General features: G+C 36.6%; 1 protein-coding gene across 6 annotated transcripts in view; it reads right to left on the minus strand.

The window, feature by feature from the left end:
* Positions 1–967: 967 nt before the first annotated feature.
* The window catches only part of LOC124868338 (synaptotagmin-2-like), a 90,692-nt gene continuing 72,541 nt past the window's right edge, over positions 968–19,118 (minus strand). For 5 of the 6 annotated variants that reach the window (XM_047365522.1, XM_047365503.1, XM_047365540.1 and 2 more), the window contains 6 exons: positions 17,069–17,206; positions 14,591–14,758; positions 13,720–13,887; positions 10,469–10,586; positions 10,003–10,136; positions 968–8,328 (listed from right to left, as the gene is read on the minus strand). In XM_047365522.1, coding sequence (XP_047221478.1) covers positions 8,113–8,328; positions 10,003–10,136; positions 10,469–10,586; positions 13,720–13,887; positions 14,591–14,758; positions 17,069–17,206 — 942 coding nt within the window. In that variant the 3' untranslated portion in view covers positions 968–8,112. The remainder of the gene's footprint in view (positions 8,329–10,002; positions 10,137–10,468; positions 10,587–13,719; positions 13,888–14,590; positions 14,759–17,068; positions 17,207–19,118) is intronic. The other variant, XM_047365550.1, reaches the window with a different exon arrangement.

Genomic DNA, 19,118 nt, shown 5'->3' on the forward strand with positions numbered 1-19,118 from the left:
CTTAAAAACCACAAGTGTGACAATGTCATGTTTTAGCTAAGAAAAGCATCAAAAACATTGTTCTTCAGTGTACCACTAAAAATCTAGTGTAGCCTAAAACTAAAAATGTTAAAATCACAACATACATTTATGTCTGCCAAAACAACATTTTTGGCTATGCTTTTTCTATATACTTAACGGTTGACCAAACTTACTCTTCTATTTTCTCATAGTGTTATTTCTGGGATCCATTATGGTGGGTTTATAAACATGAAATAAAAAATTAAAAAAAACACAAGAAGACTTGAATTGTCCCTGATGTTGAAAAACTTCATTTTTAGCTGTTACATTAGTACAGTTTCAACTGTTCAGTCAGGTGAATGATCCAAAATGGCAAAGGCAATACTTTACTATTATTTAGCTGTTTAAATGTGCCTTATATTCAAACTGACACTATTAAAATATGTACAGTTAAGTATTAGCTCTGTATATTTGTAAAGGTTACAAGTAATAATATATAAACTAATTTGTTTTAAACTTCAATCAATGCCATTTATACCCAAATAAAGTAATTACAGGAAGGCACCGTTCTACTGCCTTTTACAGCATCAGTTACTGATTTAGAAATTGGAGGTTTCTGTTTATTAAAACAATAATAATAAATGTAAAAATAATTATCTCTATGTCTTTGACCAATTCTGCTTTTGCTTTTTTTGTGGATCTGGAATGGCAACTGCAACCTAATGCAAAAATATGCTCCCATCTGCTTGACTTAATGGTCAGAATTACTTCTGCATGTATTCAGTGTAATCTGCTTTGTGAATCCAGTATAGAAATATGCAGATAGCAGGAGCAAAACAGAGGGAAATTCACTGTTTAAATTTCTTCCGAATGTGATATATTTGGTGTGGAATGATGTATTCATATTCTTTACTCAAAAGTGGTTTTGTAAGATAAAACATACCACATAGTAAACACAAACAACGCATGGTTATTAAAAGGCCTTTATTTCCTATTTGTTTTTACAGAACTGGCAACACATATGACAAATTTTGTAATAAGTTATTTGGTTCCCTTGATAACTTCAGAAGGAACCCCAACGTATGTCCACATAAGGGTCAAGAGGAGTTTGTGAGCAATGTTTGTGTCCAGTCAAAGGCTAAAGCATGCGATCCACAGTAGGCACAAGTACTGACATGAACACGCGCACCACAACACTAGACACGAAGAAACACAGCTAGGGGACATAACCTGACTGTCCTCCAATGCTTTAAAAGAGAATGAAGAGAAGAAGGTGAGGCTGGGAAAACAAAGGAGTCTCGAGAATACAGCTGCATCTTTGATGAGAAGCGGAGAACTGAGTGCTCAAGAGGGGAGTTTGGTACGGCCCTGCATGTTTGGCAGTATACAGTATTTCCATGTTGTAAACATGAAGGCCGGCAATCTTTATGCTCTGCAAAAGCAGAGTCAGATTCCTATTTCAAACATCAAACAAAAGCGAATGAAAAGAGAGCATGGAGACAAATCTGTGCCATCGCTTAAAACACATTCTGCATTAGAGATACACAGAATTAAAAAAAATAAACAACAAAACTGTTTACACCTATGCACGAAAAGACAAAGAAGAAATACAGCCACTAACGGAGAACCAGCATGTTTCAAAGCGATGCCTTTGTCTAGATATCCAGTTTTGTTTCTCAAATGGAGCAAACTTTGGACGGTTTCCCTTTTTAAATCCCAGTGTTTGTTCAAAAGCAAAACAAGACAAAAACAAATCACATATGTGTGAGAAGTGCTCTAAAACTGTCTTTGCACAGCTGAAGCCGGGCAGCTTCAGATGTATTTGTGCATAAGTTAATATACATGTACACAGCAATCAGGGAAACAGATCACTAGCCTTTTTTAAACCATAAGACTGTTATTTGTACTGTTTTACTCATACATAAAAAAACATAACAATATGCGCACAGACAGTTAATGAAAGCTATATATTCCAACACTCTTTAGGCAATGCCTCGGATATTATTTATATTTTTCACATACACAAGAGCACAACCATGGCTCACCAGTCTCAGTCCCCCATATCATTTGATGATCTTGTGACTGTGGTGACCCAAACTTTAAAAGGAAATTAATGTTCCTGTGATGATTTTTTTATATATATTTGGTGCTTTTCTGCATTATTTTCCCTGTTATCTTGGCTGTGCAGACTTAAACTGTTGAGATAAATGCTGGCAGCTGTAATCAGGTGGTGGCAGTATTTCTAAAATTCACTAAAATCTCACATATAACCTGCTCTCAGTGCATCATTTGGTCACAGTCAGTAACATTGATGGGACACTGATTATCACTGTATTGCATTAAGACAATGTGAAGCATCAGTTTTATGTAACACATTAAGACTCTTGTCATAACAGATGTGGCAGATTAATTAAGGAAAACTTAGCAGCTTAGATCACACTTAAATACTTCAACTCTTTAGAAAATATGGGCTTGTTTGCTTTCTTGTCAAGAGTTTTCACACATTCTGGGTAAAATGTTCCAGTTTTATTGTTATAACCTAAAACATTGTAACGTCACATATGCTGGCATTTTAAACTTCTATGGATGCTGGTTAGTTTGCCTAGGACAGGGAACAGCAACATTTTAAATCCAAAGAGCCACTTTTGCCCTTGTTTCTAAAAAATTTAATTTGCCAAGAGCTGTAGAAACCCTCTTGATTCTTGGAAATTTATATATATATATATATATGTATATATATATATATATATATATATATATATATATATATATTAGGTTTTCTAAATAAAATTAAGTGTTATTGTAAATATAAGCAAGCAAAAACAATTCTTTTTTTATTTAGATTTTTCAACAAGGAAAACAATATTTTAAGAGAAATTTCAAAAAATCTGTTTCATATAACTAAATAAATAAATAGATAAAGATAGCACACTTAAAAAAATCTTGAAAGAAATTTAAAAAAAATATACTATTAGCATCTTTCCATTCTAGAACTTTGATGCAGCTATTTCATTAAAACATGTAAACGAGCCACTAAAACCTGCCTTTACATTTGCATAATTAAACGTGCTTCCCTTTTCTATAGAATTTTTGTTGGAGTTATGAAGAGCCTCTGTGAAGGGGCCAAAGAGCCAAAAAGTGGCTCTGGAGTCACAGGTTGCAGACTCGTAGTCTAGGAGATCCAGATTCAGTTTCAGTTTTAATGTAAAAGAAGTTTGTTTGATTGGGCAACATCAGCATATGGATGTGCCTTCAGAGAAAGCTGATTAATCCTAATTTTGTATTTAAGTGAGAGCGTTTTGTATACAACTCAGGGCAAGAAAGCAAGCTTTATTACTGTGGACATAAATTTGTGAAAAATAACATATGCATAGTTCTTTGGGAGGGATTCAACCACAAATCCTAGGTTGCACAGGTTCAGGTTTCTAATTTTAATTTATTCATTCTTGCCAGGCAGTTGTTAGGAACAAAAACTGCTGCAACACGCCCCAAAAGAACAATACAGTGTGTTTTTTTTTTTTTTTTTTTTTTTTTTATTATTTGATTGTATAAGTACATTCTTCCAAAGTGGGAGAAACGAAAGTGGATCCATGACCCAGGTTGCTCTGAACATACTCTCATAGACATAGTTTTAGTATTACTACTGAGAACCTAAGGTATTAAACCTTTTTTTATTTATTTATACTAATAAAATATTACTAAACACAATCCTGTGAAATCATCAAAGAAATTATTACATCAGCTGTTCTGAAATAAGAAAAAAAGACACAATCGCTCTCCAAAACTTGCAGCTGTTCTCCACGCTCACACATACAGTAAAATGGTTTTCCCCTTCTTGATGAACAAAGATTTCAGGAAAGGAACGTAAGAATGAACATTATTCATGGAAAAATAAAGATGTCAGATTTTCCTTCCCTTATAAATAAACTTTAGCTGTTCAGCTAAGCTCTAAAGAGTTAGTGCTTGAGTTTTATGGCTTTAGTTTTTATCTTATTAATTTACTTTGTTTACAAGTACACCTATTGTATAGTAACAGAGTAAAACAGACACAATCTGTAACGTGTATCAGGTCAGTCAAACAGAAAGAGAAAAATAATTTTCTGATTAAAAATTATAGCAACAATAAATTAGGAAAAAAAAGAGGACTCCAAGTCCTTTGTGTTCAGTTGAAAGGGCTTCTTCACAGTTTGGCCCTTGAAATGCAACCTATGGTCTATAAGACTTTAGTCTTGGCTAGTGCTGGCATAAATAACTCATAGAATCAATTTATTTATTTATTTATTCTAATGAGCTATTTCAGAAAAAAACATCAAGTTAATCTGCATCCATAAAAAAAAAAGAAATCCTCCTGCAGACTTGGAAATCCCCCTCTTCAAAGTAAACATAAATATAACACATTTTCTTAAATAAAAAATAGAAACGGCAGTATAATTTTATAAACAAACGCTAATATTTTTAAAGGTACTATAACAAAATGAATGCCAAATAAGAAGTGCCAAACAAAAACCTCTGAGCACAGGGAATTATACAGCAAGCATGCGGCTACATTTTTCTTCCTACATGAACTCACACACAGCACTGGACGACACACTTGCTTAAGAGTTTTCAGGCGTGGAAAGATTCCTATTTGTAATAGTACTCTAACATTCTCTCCAGTGACCCTCATGGAAAATAAATACACACTTTGCTCTGTGTAGAAAATATACAGTGCATCTTTTTTTCAGTTTGCTGTGTTATTAAAATGGCAAATGACACCCATTTAACGTACACAAGATATTTTTGCTTCGTCTCTAAAACATGCTCTTATGTACAGTAGTTCTTATAAACATGCAGTATCAACTTGTATGAACTATTTATATAGGCAAAACTACACATTAATGAGTTGCTTGATTGCTTCCATGTCGCCTTTTTCTTTAGTGTTGCTTCAAAAAGAAAGAATTGTGCAAACAGAAATTTGGTCTTGATTGTTAGAAAAAAGGACATAGAAAAACTAACTAAATAAAAAAAGTTTCACCAACAAATGCAATGATAAAAAAAGTAACAGCATTTGCTAAAAATTGCACAAAGCTAACTGGTAGTTTTCTTGTGAGAAAGCATAATGCTTACAAAACCTATTAGACCTTGAACTGACTAGGAAGTTTATTGAGAGGTGATGAGTTCCAATGGTGTGGTAACTATTACAGACCGGAGTTTGCCCTCAAACATTTGTCTCAGAATCACAGTGTACAAATATAAAGAGCCAAAGGATCTCATTGACATTTACAACTACTAACACTGGAAAGAAAGTTATTAATGTAAAAGAAAATGTTATGTATTTGTTAATAAAATATATTTTCAGGGTATCTCTAAAGAGCACAGTTTCTCATAAGTCAGAGTTGTTAGTAATTAAATGGTTCCATAAATGAAATCCAATTTGTATTTAAAAACAATAAAATATTTTAGTGAATGTGAATAACATGCTGCTGCCATGTGCATAAGGGCTACTCATAGCGTAATCATTATTTAACCCCTTCATGCATAGTGGCCACTACAGTTGACCTCTATTAAGAAGCTAAATATTGTTGATGGTACACTTCCAAATAAACCACTTTTAGTGTGCCTCTCTGTATTCTGCTACTGGCCAAAAACTTGACAAAAAACAAAATGCAGAACACCTAGCTAATATCTTGTAAGTATTTATTTTGTGTGAAACACTTACAGATAGAAATATTGGTAGCATCAATTAACAACAAAGGACTGTTACACTTTGAGTATTGATTTTGTATTGGTAGAAAACTGTAAATAATCATGTTTCCATTTAAGTAGAAATCATGCATCACTGGCATTTCTGCTTGTATTGATACAATACTGTACTTGAAAATACTTCAAGAGGAGTTACTGTTTCTGCAGGAAAAAAATGCATTTTTGTTATCATACTGTAGCCTATAGTTTGTTTTTTTTTGGTAACCAATGAAGTATTTGTTTCACACATTTGTGTTGTTGTCTGAGTTACAGGTAGTGTCTTTATTTTGTAAGGCTGATGCTGGTGGAGCTAAGTTTTATGAGTTTGCTTGTGACAGGGCCTAAGAACGTCTCTTAGAGAAAGACTTTTTGGGCTACACTATGTATAGATGAGGAATATGAGGATTTGCGATCAAAGATATGGAAAGGAAAATCTCTGGAAGCTCAAAGAAAACCAATTTCAGAGTGGGAGACTTGGTTTTGTGTTCTTTAGCTGTATTAACAAAGAGTCACACTGATTTTTCAGGCTCTAAACACAGTTGTCCACCAGAGTAGATGTGAAACTGAAAGCACTTTTTAAGAGAGGTTATCATAATTAATTAGTAAAAGGGGTAAAATTGGTCACAACGTCAGTTAAGGTTATGTGGCACAGACTTTGGCTCTCTATACTGCACTGTTTTACTCTGAAGAGACCACAAAGCAGCACTGAACTCAAATGTGTTTCTTTTCCCACACATTTATAAGACAAGACCTGTCTGTGTCTGCCTCAGAAACGATACATTTCATCACATTATATCATTCAGGAAAAGGAAAAACACACATCCAAGAATAGTGTCAGGAACTACAAAACAAAACAAGACCCACTAGTGCAATTCATAATCAACAGTCTGATAAGCTGTGCATAAAATACACTTGGATCAGTGTGATTTTTTTCCAGACCAGACTTTTTGCAATCAAGTGAAATATTTATAATCAAAATAATTTAAACACACACATATAAGTTGAGGCCAAAGTAAGCAGAAGCAAAAGCAACAAAATTAATCTCCTTAAAATTTTAAAACTCTGACCTCTGAGCATATGTACACAAAACATTAGGAATTAAAGTGCATAAGGAATAAATGTGTTTGAAGTTAAACCAAATTATTAAGTAGAAGAAAAGTAGAATAAGAAGGGAAAGGAAGAGAACAACACCTCTAACTGGAAGGCGTCCCTGGTAGTTGAAAATTGCTTATTTTGTTACTTGGAAGGCTTGTCTCCTTTATGACTGTAAGACGGTTATAGGGATTCCTTTGAAGTAAAAATCCTTGTGTCAAGTCCATGACTAATGGCAGTAACACTGAACAAGTGAGAAACAGAATTGAAGGCGTCGGGAGGGGGACATCGAAGGCTGTAGGCAGTAATCGACACCTTGTAAATATAATGTCAGTGGTGGTTAGGATCAGTCTCTATTTTTGTAGCCGCTCTGGTATTTCCAAGCTTTTTTTGTAGTACAGATGATAGATGGTGCTTTTTTAATACTATTTAAAATACACAAGCACACGTATTGTTTGCAAATTATCTGTCATACCCTCCATATAACTCAGTAATTTGTGGTTGATCTAACATCAGTCATAAGCCTAAGGTAACCAGAACTCTAATGTAACATTATTTTTCTCAACACGCGTTTTAACTGATAGTAATAAGAACCCGTTTAGAAAAAAAAGGCATGGAGTTTCCCTCTCAGTTCTCCTGAGACGATGAGCGGAAGGGTAATTAATCCAAAAAGGCAGTGTTTGTGGGTAACTGGACCTAATTCCTACTTGCTACCCAACTCTAGGAATGTACTTCCAACTAACAGAATCATCTAGGATGATAACTGGCAGGTGTGGGAAATGGTGCACCAAACACCTACGGAATGGACCTGCTTGTGTTGCTTCTCTATCATATGGCAGTATAAAGCATTTTTATTGTTAAGCACTATTCTACGCAAACTGTGTCACTAAAGGGAAAACGGGTGAGAAGTATAATATGAGTAAATGTATGCGTTATCCCTCTAAATCACCAGAATCCCATATAACTCCTATTGTAGTCTAGGTTGTAAGCTTAATAATGGAACCACGACTCCAATATAAAAATAGATCTAAAGCAAACATAACTGAGTATCTGTCCATCCTGCAACTTGTCTTCTTTTCTTAGTGACATGATTTAATAGAATATGACTTTTTAACTACATTTCCCATCATGTCAAATAGTTTCTATGGATCTTTTAAATTGATGGCTATGGGATAGAAATGTACTGGAGGGAGCAGATTGGGTATTCTTCTGGAATATACATTGAAATGTGGGACAAGTGAAACGATGGGAAATGCACAGGTAGGAAGTGTGGGGGCAGGCGGTGGGAGTTTTTTAATTTTACTTCTTGGCATTGAGCGCTGCTAGGGAGGCATCCACCTCTTCCTCTGGCTGCAACGGATGCCACTGTGCAATCGGGCGGCGGGGATTGGCCAGCATATCTGACCAGTGTTTCAGCCCAGCTCCTGTAGACTTGCTTCCCACCCAGATCTTCCCAATGGCGTCGTTCTTGCCAATCTTGTCATAATCCAACACTGTGATGACAGCTTGGATTTTCTGAGGAAACAGGGAGAGAGCATTATAGCCAGGTTCAGAATAGGTTGGTAAGATTGTACTTGTTTTAGTATGGGTATTACCTAAGCAAAACATTATGCAAAGTGCCCAGTGTTTAGGCCTAGAGTTGTGTGTTTAACAGTTCTCTTTTTATAATTTTTTATGGCAGATTTGTTTTGCTGTTTTAGTGCCGCAGGCTTGATGTTGATGTTCTTCTTATTTAATCTATGTTAGCATAAAGTGTTTGAGAACAGTGAAAATAGTAATGAATATTTATAGATATTACAGAATTACTTGTTTCTAAGAAATCAAATTATTTGCTTTGTTGCTGAGGGTTAAATGAGGATATTAACCTCATTCTTATCTACTGTGAATAAGTGTTTCTACCCCTAGGAATAATTTTTTTTTTTTTTGCATTTTGTCATGTTACTGCCACAACTATTTATGTATTTTATGGGATTATAGTTACCTATTTTGCCCAAGGTCACTTCTCTGATAAAACTCTTCTTGTCTGGCCTTTCCTTTTAGGCAGATGGCCATTTACTGGTAGGTTTGCAGTTGTGCATTATCCTTTCCATTTTTGGCATAAATATTAGAATATCTCACTAATAGTGAGATATTCAAAGCTTGGAATATTCAGCTTCTCCACAGCTTTATCTCTTTCCTATCGGGTGTGGTCTTTTTTTCATGCAATAAAAACTTTTTCCAACTGCAATCATGGTGATCTCTTTCAACCGTAGCTTTTACCGTAGTTTTTACTATGTGTGTAACTTTTAAACAGTGTATATATTTTTCTGGTGTTTGGTCATTCCTTCATTTATTTAAATAAGTTGTACCACTGTTCTGTAAACGTTTGTAAGGGGACTTTACTGAACAAACAGTATCATGACAACAAAGGAGTACAACACACAGATCAGAAAAACAGTTATGGAGAAAGGGTTATCCCAAGACGTGGCTATCCACCTCAACTCACTCACTGACTGAGTAAGGAGACCACAATACAGGCAGCAAGGAGCTCCATGGTAACTATGAAGGAGCTTCACAGAAACACAGCTCAGGATATCTGTCAACTGGACAACTATTAGTTGAGCACTCCACTGATTTTTTTATTTATTTTTTTTAATGGAAGAATGTTAAAAAGAAGGCTATTGTGGTAAAATGATAAGAAGTCCCATTTACAGTTTACTTTACAGCAGGAGACTGACTCTAAACATTCAGACTAACCAAAAGCGGAATGATGTGTTAGAATGGGTCCCACACAGTCCAGGCCTAAATCCAATTGAGAATATGTGGCAAGATTTAAAAATTTCCTTTCCCAGATATTCCCCATCCAATCAGACCTAGCCTGTGGTCATTTGCATAAGTAATGGCCAAAATGTTCTTCTTTTCATGTGCAAACCTAGTGCAGACACTATTGTGTCAGAGGGGCTGAATAGAAATGCACGGCACACATTTTAGATTTGTATTTGTAAAGAAGCTGTTAAAAACTACTTCATATCCTGTCCTTCCACTTTGTTAGTTTGCGCTCCTTTGTGTTGACCTACGCATTAAACTACAATAAAATACACAGAAGTTAGAATGGTTAGAGGTTAGAATATATCTGTTCAAAATTAAATGTAGTACTGTTTACATGTCTGATAAATCCTAAAAAATTTTAAACATGCTCCACATCCTTACCTGCATTTGCTCAAGAGGAATCTCAAAGCTGAAGGACTCATTGTAGTAAGGATTCAAAGTATTCTTCTTCACTGTCGTCTTCTTCTTCTTCAGCCTCTTTCCATTTTGCAGGAGATTAATTTTTACATAAGGATCTGACAAATAGATACAGGACAAAGTAACAAGATGAGGATAAGCAACCTCTGTGGTCATGCAAATCTGGGTTGCAGTATGGTAACGTGCCAACAGATGGGGCCACTTCTAATGTAAGACGGTGAAGAATTGGTGAGCACTGCAGTGCATCGACAGCACATGAGCAAAGCGGCACAAAATTGATGGCTGGCCTTGCATCATACTGGAGTCACATTCTTTAACATACTGCAAGCAGAGGGTGCTTTTACTCAGGACTATGCAGTGATATGGGGTCAAGTTTGAAGCTATAAAACCTAACAACATCTGATGCTTGTGTTAATGAAAACTAACCCACCTGATAGTCCTCCCACATCCATTTTCTTTAGGTTCTTAGCCTCCAGGATACAAATGGTGAGTTTGCCAGCAGTCGGGACGTAACGTAAAGAAATGCAAATATCACCAAGCTTTTCTGGCTGTGAGAAGGGTCAAAGAGAGCAGAAAGTGAAGGGTGGTTAGATAAAGAGCTCCCCACACAACACATAACGATCTAAATAAATTATTTCTAATGACAGTTTGGTTGTGCACAGCTTGAAAATATTTCAAGCTGATGTCACTGTAAAAGAATTGTTCCTTTTCAAGATGGTTCTGAAGAGGCATTTTCTTGGATTAAAATAGGTTTTTCATATTTTCTTTGAGTGTAGCATCAACTGGCCCACACAGTGACAGCTCCACATAGCAAGCTGGATAGTTACTCAGTGAGCAGTGTTGCAAACAAAACATTTTGTCTAAATTACAGAAGAGAATGGATGTTTTTTGAAGTGTGAAAAATAAGTAACACTTGTTTTTTTACGCTGTTATTATGCTGATGAAAATGGCAAGGAGCATTTCGGACAGACCACATCTGCTTCCTAAAACCTCATCAGAAGTTTACCTAAACTCATCCATTTGCATTAATGTTATAAATCTGGGGCTTCAAATGTTGCATTTGAGCTGTTATTTTCCTGGGTGGAATGGTGACACAACATTGCAACCAGAAAAAAAAAAATCATTGAATTTTAAAAACAATAATTTCATGCATACGTATAAATTTAGTACAGATTTTTTCTAATCAAAACCAAATCAGAAATGTACATACAGGTTCAAATATATAAACAAACACTCCCTAATATTTGGACAAATGCCTCATTTAGTTTCAAGGTTTCATTTAACTGGCTCAAACAGTGAGCTCTGATAAAAAGAAATTGGTCAAGATGTGCAGGAACAACTTCGGCTTAACAAGGCTTAAGCCTGTCTGGAAGGGCGTGTCAATGTCTAATAGGTAAGTGAGTTTTACATCAGCATGGACTGAAGCCAGCCAAGAAATATGTGTCTTTTTCTTAGTCAACATCTTCAAACAGAACTGAAACTAGCAGCTTCCCATTTGGTCATGAGAAGAGTTGAAAAACAGACTAAGCCACAATGACAAGAAAAATCTATGGAGGAGTAAAAGTAAGGATTGTGAACCTAAGAACATAGTACCAAGTGTGAAGCATGGTGGTAGTCATGCTGTAGGGCTGTTTTGCTGCCAGCGGTACTGGTACATTGGCCAAAATGGGGTAAATAATAAGGGAACTATCTGCAAACTACTTAATGTCTAGTTAAACAGTTTAACTTGAGGTTAAATTAGCAACTAAGGAGTTGCATGTTCCAGCAACACAATGATTCCAAGCACATTGCTATACTTGTGGTGGAATGAACAAAGCAGGGTAACACTAAGAATCTGGACTGTCCCAAACCTCAACTCAAAAGATTAATTGAATATGCTGAAAAGCTGAGCTTGTGCTAGGAAAGCACACAATTCACTGAAGCTGTGTACTTAACACTCATTCCACCCTGAAAATAGAACAGGTGAATGTTTCCTAAAAGGTCCAAGATTAAAAAGGCATCCGTGCATTCCATAAGTGTATATAAACTTTGAACTGGCAGTTCAACGTAAAAAATAAATATAGAATATTTTGAAAAAGTTTTATATTTTAAAAATAATACTCACATTTTCATTATATGGGTTAATATGATTCATTGCACATAGGGTGGAATATTTTAAGGCATAATTTTGATGATTACGGCTTACAAATAATAAAAGCCCTCAAATCATTGTCTCAAAAAAAATTTAAGATTCTAAAAAGTTATAGTATATTTGTAGAAAGTTAAGTTAAAGGAAAAAGTGTGAAAGGAAAACATGCACCACCAACAGGAATAATCACCTTGAGAGGACTGTCAAGCAAAATCCATTCAAGGATTTGGGGAAGCTTTACAAGGAATGGGGCTGAGGCTGGAGTCAGAACATCAAGAGCCACTGCACACAGATGAATCCTACACAAGGACTACAAATGTTGCATTGCTCGTCTCAAGCTACTCCTGAACCAGAGACGAAGTCAAAAGCATATTTCCAGGGCTAAGGAGACAAATAATTGGACTGTTGGTCAGTGGTCTAAAGGTCTCTTTTCAGGTGGAAGTAAAGTTTGCATTTAATTTTAAGGTTGCAAAGTTCAGAGGAAGAGCAGAGAGGCACAGAATCCACAGTGCTTGAAGTCCAGTGTCCAATGATTTAATGTTCCATCAGGACTTGGCACCTGCCTACATTGCCGAAGGTATCAAAGGCTGGTTCAATGACTATGCTGTTACTGTGCCTGATTGGCCAGCAAGCTTGCCTGACCTGAACCCCAAAGAGAATCATTAGAGTGGCGGCAGTGGTAGGGGTTCCACAGGCCAGTTTGAATCCTCGCTCTGTCTGTCTCAGTCGTTGTCTCCTTGGGTAAGACACTTCACCCACCTTGCCTGCTGATGATGGTCAGAGTTGTCTGGTAGCCTCACTTCTGTCAGTCTGCCCCAGGGCAGCTTTGGCTATATTGTAGCTCACCACTGTCAGTGGATGAATGGGTGGATGACTGATTGTAGTGTAAAGCGCTTTGAGGTCTATGGGGACTTGATAACGCACTATACAAGTGCAGCCCATTTACCACTTTGTCAAGAGAAGGTTGAGAGGCACCAGACCCAACAATTCAGATGATCTGAAGGCCGTGCTCAAAGTAACCTGGGCTTCCATTACACCTCAGCAATGCCACAGGCCAATCGCCTCTACCTCACGCCTCCACCTCACGCCTCAAATATTTAGAGCATGACATTTCTGTTGAAAATATAATTTTTATTGATCTCATAACAGAAAAAATTTAAATTTTCTGAGACACAGAATTTGGGGTTTTCATTATCTGTAAGCCATAATCATCAAAGTTATGAGAAATAAGAAAGGCTTCAAATATTTTACTCTATTTGTAATGGATCTATATATGAGTTTTACTTTCAGAAACCAGTGACAAAAAATATCAAACTTTTTCAAGATATTCAGATTTTTCCATTAATGTTGCCCTGCGATGGACTGGCAACCTGTGCAGGGTGTACCCCACCTCTCACCCACAGACTGCTGGAGATAGGCACCAGCTTCCCAGCGACCCACTATGGAAGAAGCGGTAGAATTGACTGACTGACTGCATTAACATGACTATTGCAGTAAACCCAATGCAGCATGTTTATCTGGAATGTTTTGGCTGAGTACATAGCAGATTTTACCTCTTCTTGATCAGCACTGTCAAGGTCTCTCCATTCTTCGATTGGTTTTGCAAGGTCCAGCGTGTTCATGGGTATCTTGATTTCTCCAATGATGTCATGTTTTGAGAAGCGGTCAAAGTCATAGACGGCCATCACCAGAGTCTTCCCTCCCATTTCGGTGAATGGTATCTGAAAATTAGCAGTAAGTCATTGAAAGAGGCGAGGACGTTTATCAGAGCAATGTCTTCGCCCCTCTACTTTTTGTGGGATGCATTTTTGTAAGAACACTTATTTCTTTAACACCTCTAACATGCCTAACTCTCATTCACTTAGCATTACTTTACCAATAATCCTGCTAATTTGTTATGTATTCACTGTCTTGACTGAGAGTTGAAGATTTTTCTTCAGTTATGCAAATTAGATAAAAGCATCAGCTAAGCGATTTAATTTAAATTAATTCAGTTCAAACAATGTACAAGTTTCTTTTAGTACTTTACAAATTATATTTTAAATCTAGCATTTTGGCTGCTTAAATCTATTTAGGTTCATAAAATGCTGCTTCAGTAGGACTGTCTGACTTTGACAGGCTACTAAAACTTTTAAATTGTTTTGTACAGAGCTGTGTCAGCAGACAAGGTACACCAGAGGTGGGTCTCTCCTCTAATGTGTTACCCTTTCAGACTCTCCTTTGTAAGACACATTCAATATGTCTGCTTCTTTTTATCACTGTGGGACAGAAGTCAAAGTGAAAAAGACAGAATCTAAATATACTGTAAGAGCAGTTTGTTTTTATAACTAGATATGTTTACCACTCAAATAGGCAGATGTATACAATTTCTTAGCAAGAAATGAGGTGTGAGTGACAGGTGGCCATCAGTCACTTTTAGCTTACCTTAAAAGTGAATGTCTCATTGAAGACAGGGTTGAGTGTTTTCTTATGTACTTTTGTGTCAAACTTTTTCTTCTTATCAGGCAGGACAAAGACTCTAACGTAGGGGTCTGAAGTGCCCCCACTGTCCATGGAGATGAGATCAGCTGCTTGCAGAATGCCTACTGTAAGCTGAGGAGTGTAAAGTCATGTCAGTAAAAGATTGTAAAGAACATTTCCCAAGCTCAGCAATAGCTTGATTTTACCTTGCCTTATAGTTTTAATATTTTTTCATTGCACAAACATAAACTTCAATGTATTTCATTTGAATTTTGTTTGAAAAATCAACACAAAGCTGTGGATTTTTGTGAAGTGTAGGGAAAATAACACAGGGTTTTAACCATTCTTTCCAATAAAATAAAAAAAACATCTAGAAAGTGTGGTATAAATTTGCACTGAGTCCCATTTAGTCAATGCTTTCTAGACCAGCTGAAAGTTTATGCTTTGCACATTTACACTCAAGGGCCACACTCAAGGGCCACTTATTAGGTACACCTTGCAAGTACCGGTTTGGACCCCGTTTTGCCTTCAGAACTACCTTAATCCTTTGTGGCATAGATTCAACAAGGTACTGGAAACATTCTTCAGAGTTTGGTCTATATTGACATAATAGCATCAAACAGATGCTGCAGATTTGTCGGCTGTACATCCATGATGCGAATCTCCTGTTCCACCACATCCCTAACATGCTCTATTGGATTGAAATCTGGTGACTGTGGAGGCCATTTGAGTACAGTGAACTCATTATCATGTTCAAGAAACCAGTCTGAGATGATTCGTACTTTATGACATGACGCGTTATCCTGCTGGAAGTAACCATCAGAAGATGGGTACACTGTAGTCATAAAGGGATGGACATGGTCAGCAACAATACTCAGGTAGGCTGTGGTGTTGACACAATGCTCAATTGGTACTAAGGGGCCCAAAGTGTGCCAAGAAAATATCCCCCACACCATTACACCACCACCACCAGCCTGAACCATTGATACAAGGCAGGATGGATCCATGCTTTCATGCTGTTGACGCCAAATTCTGACCCTACCATCTGAATGTCGCAGCAGAAATTGAGACTCATCAGCCCAGGCAATGTTTTTCAGAGATGCTCTTCTGCATGCCTTGTTTGTAACGAGTGGTTATTTGAGTTACTGTTGCCTTACTATCAGCTCGAACCAGTCTGGCCATTCTCCTCTGACCTCTGGCATCAACAAGGCATTTGCGCCCACAGAACTGCCGCTCACTGGATATTTTCTCTTTTTCGGACCATTCTCTGTAAACTCTAGAGATGGTAGTGCATGAAAATCCCTGTAGATCAGCAGTTTCTGAAACACTCAGACCAGCCCATCTGGCACCAATAACCATGCCACGTTCAAAGTCACTTAAATCACCTTTCTACCCCATCCTGCACGGAAGAGACTTTGCACATCACAAATTGTTTTTGCCCATTTTTCTTTATTTGTTAGGTATTAGTTTTGACTGACTAGGTCATTCTAATGCATCATTATGCTTTGATCTAAATCAGTCCATAGTAACTCTAACTGTATGTTTTGGGTTGTCCTGCTGGAAGATGAACCTCCACCCTGTTCTCAAGTTATCTACAGCCCTGTATGTAGCTCCATCCATCTTTGCAAAACCTTGACAAACTTCCCTGTCCCTGTATAAAAAAATAAATCTTCTCAGGTTGATGCTGCCAACACTGTGTATTTCAAAGTGGGGATGGTGTGTTCAGGGTAAAGTGCAGTGCTAATTTTCTTCCAGACAGAGGATTTGCACGTTGGCCAAAAAGTAAACTTTTAGTCTCATTTGAGCAAAGCGCATTCAGTAAAAGATATTGGACTTTATTTTGCATGTTTGGACACCAAAAAACAAATGACTTGTGGCAAAGTCCAAATGGTGCAAATTTATCATTCTCCCCACCAGAGATGTGGATAGCTAAAACTTCTCCAGAATTACCAATATACCTCTTGGCTGCTTCTCTAAATAATGTTCTTCTTGCCCTGACTGTCAGTTTAGGGTTTAGGTGGATGACCATGTCTTGGTGGGAATGCAGTTGCACCATATTCTTTCCATTTTCCATTGATGGATTGAACAGTGCTCTGTGAGATGTTCAAAGTTTAAGATACTGGTTTAAAGCCTAACTCTGCTTTAAACTTCTTCACAGCTTTGTTTATACTGAGATTAAATCCCACATAGGTGGACCTCTGAAGGCAATTAGAATAAGAGTGACTGAATGCATATTCACATGTTTTTTCGTTAAAAAAAGTAGCTTTTTTCCTCAGATTCACAATTATACAACAGAGTTTTATGGTGGTGTGTCACATAAAAAGGAAATAACATGCACTGAAGTATGTGGTTGTAATGTAACAAAAAGTGGAAACGTTAAAAGGATATTTATACTGTTGCAAGGCACTGTGGGTAATAGCAAAAAAAATTATTATTGCTTGCCTTGTTTTCCTGGAAATCATAATCAATGGAGTACTGCAGCTTCCCAAGCTTTTCCTTCTCCTTCACCTCTTCCTCTTTCTCATCTCCAGTTAGGCCTGGCTCCACATCATCTTCCTCATCATCATCATCCTGGGGTTTCTGCAATGATAGAAGTTGGACAGATGGCAAAGGAGAGTGTGAGAGGATGGCAGTGAAGGGGTGGCTGAGCTGAACACCAAACCTTAGGTATCAGCTGTCAGGTTAGTCACAGCACCTACCTTCAACTTACCCCTGTGTTACAAGTGCAAACTGTTCATCGATGGCCACGGTTGCAACCTGACTTGATTTCATTATTTCCTGGGTGACACCATTTGCTGTTTTTGGTTTTTCATGTGTGTTAAAGTGATGTAATATCTAAGCCAGGATTTGTTTCTCATTTACAAAACATTGTAGAAATAAAACATCAAAATAACCTGTGGTGGATGTTTCACAGATCTAGAACACAACATTTAATGCAGAAGGGGTGGAGCAAAGGTAAAATACCGTAAACTAGAGTATAACACAGTAAAACAGTTTAAGACTATAAAAAGCAGTGATTATAAGGCCTTAAATTGACTTAACCTCCTATAGTAGCAGTGAGTACTAATACTGGTTTGAATTCCTGGACAAAAAAAGAACAGACAGCATATCTCAGCTACGCAACCTATTACTGTGATGAATCCCAAATAAACCATATTAAGTTATTAAAGGACTTTTAAGGACTGATAATGAGTAGATTAAGACACTATACTCTGCAAAGCTCTTCACACCAAAGCAATGCAAGTACACATGATCTTAAAGAAGATCAGACAATCAATTTCAATCAGAAGTAGAAAAAAGGTTTTAGGTGATGCAGTAGTAGGGAAATGTATGGTGGATATATTGCCAAATATAAGGCCAAATTGTAATACATTCATACACTTTGTGAATGAGATAAATACTGGTAAATATGCCACAACTAATTTATTAAGCACCAATGGATGATAAAAAATTCTTGTCAGTTTTGTATTTTGTACAACTTTCATAACAATGATTTCTGTTCAGTTTTGAACTTCTCCATAGAGCACTGGATAGTTCAAACTGTAAGAACATTCTGAAAGGTTTTATGTGAGAAAAGACCGTGTATTAGAATACCATTTTAGTGACCACTCAATAACCTTTGTGATGTGTTTTACTTTGTCTTTGTTTCTCAGTTGTTTTTTATACTGTTTAGTTAAGAAGAAATTTGTTTGATTTTTAACATTACCTAAAAGATATAGTAATCCATGACCCCAAACATACATACAAAACTCTGACTTGTGTGTTACACTAACCACAACTGTGCAAACTAAATTATGTAATTGCACTTTTTTTATGAAATTATGCAAGTGAACCTTTGGAGTCAGAGCGATATGTTTAAATTACTTATTTCTAATGCTGTTGTAAATGTTTGCAACTTACCAACCAAGTTGCTTTAGGAAGTCTCTACTTATTCCCAGTCTTGCTGATTTGGTTCTCTAGCTTGCACATTTTCTTAGCTGTTAAGCTAATCATAACTTAGTATCAGGTCATAGCATAGGTTTAAGTCACAGTTTTGTGACATATTAGATCTCAGACTGTGGCAGATTTTGCTCAGTGATTATTTTTCACACAGCTACTTAATATGATCAAAGACTTCAAGAGTTCAATGTGAGTAGTCCACATTTTTATAGCACTTTTTAATGTTGCTTAGCTTTTTCAAAACACTGTAGAAAGATCTTTTAATTAACACACTCCCACATCCACCAATAGTGCACTTCCTCTTATAAATATATACTCTGTGTGCTCGTTTTACAATTACACATCAACTGATACATCTTAGTCAATGTAGGTGTTCAGGGTCTTGCTCAAGGACACTGCTCTTGTGTTCAAACGATTCATTAGCCTTTCTTCTCTTCACTTACCTATGGATTTATGATATTTTTACTAATGTAAACTGGACAATCATGTGTACTAAATTTGGATTTCAAACAGCTTTTGTCAAGTCTAGACAGTACACATTTTCTAAGGTACA

This window comes from Girardinichthys multiradiatus, chromosome 1 (assembly GCF_021462225.1).
Source record: "Girardinichthys multiradiatus isolate DD_20200921_A chromosome 1, DD_fGirMul_XY1, whole genome shotgun sequence".
NCBI classification, from domain to species: Eukaryota; Metazoa; Chordata; class Actinopteri; order Cyprinodontiformes; family Goodeidae; genus Girardinichthys; species Girardinichthys multiradiatus.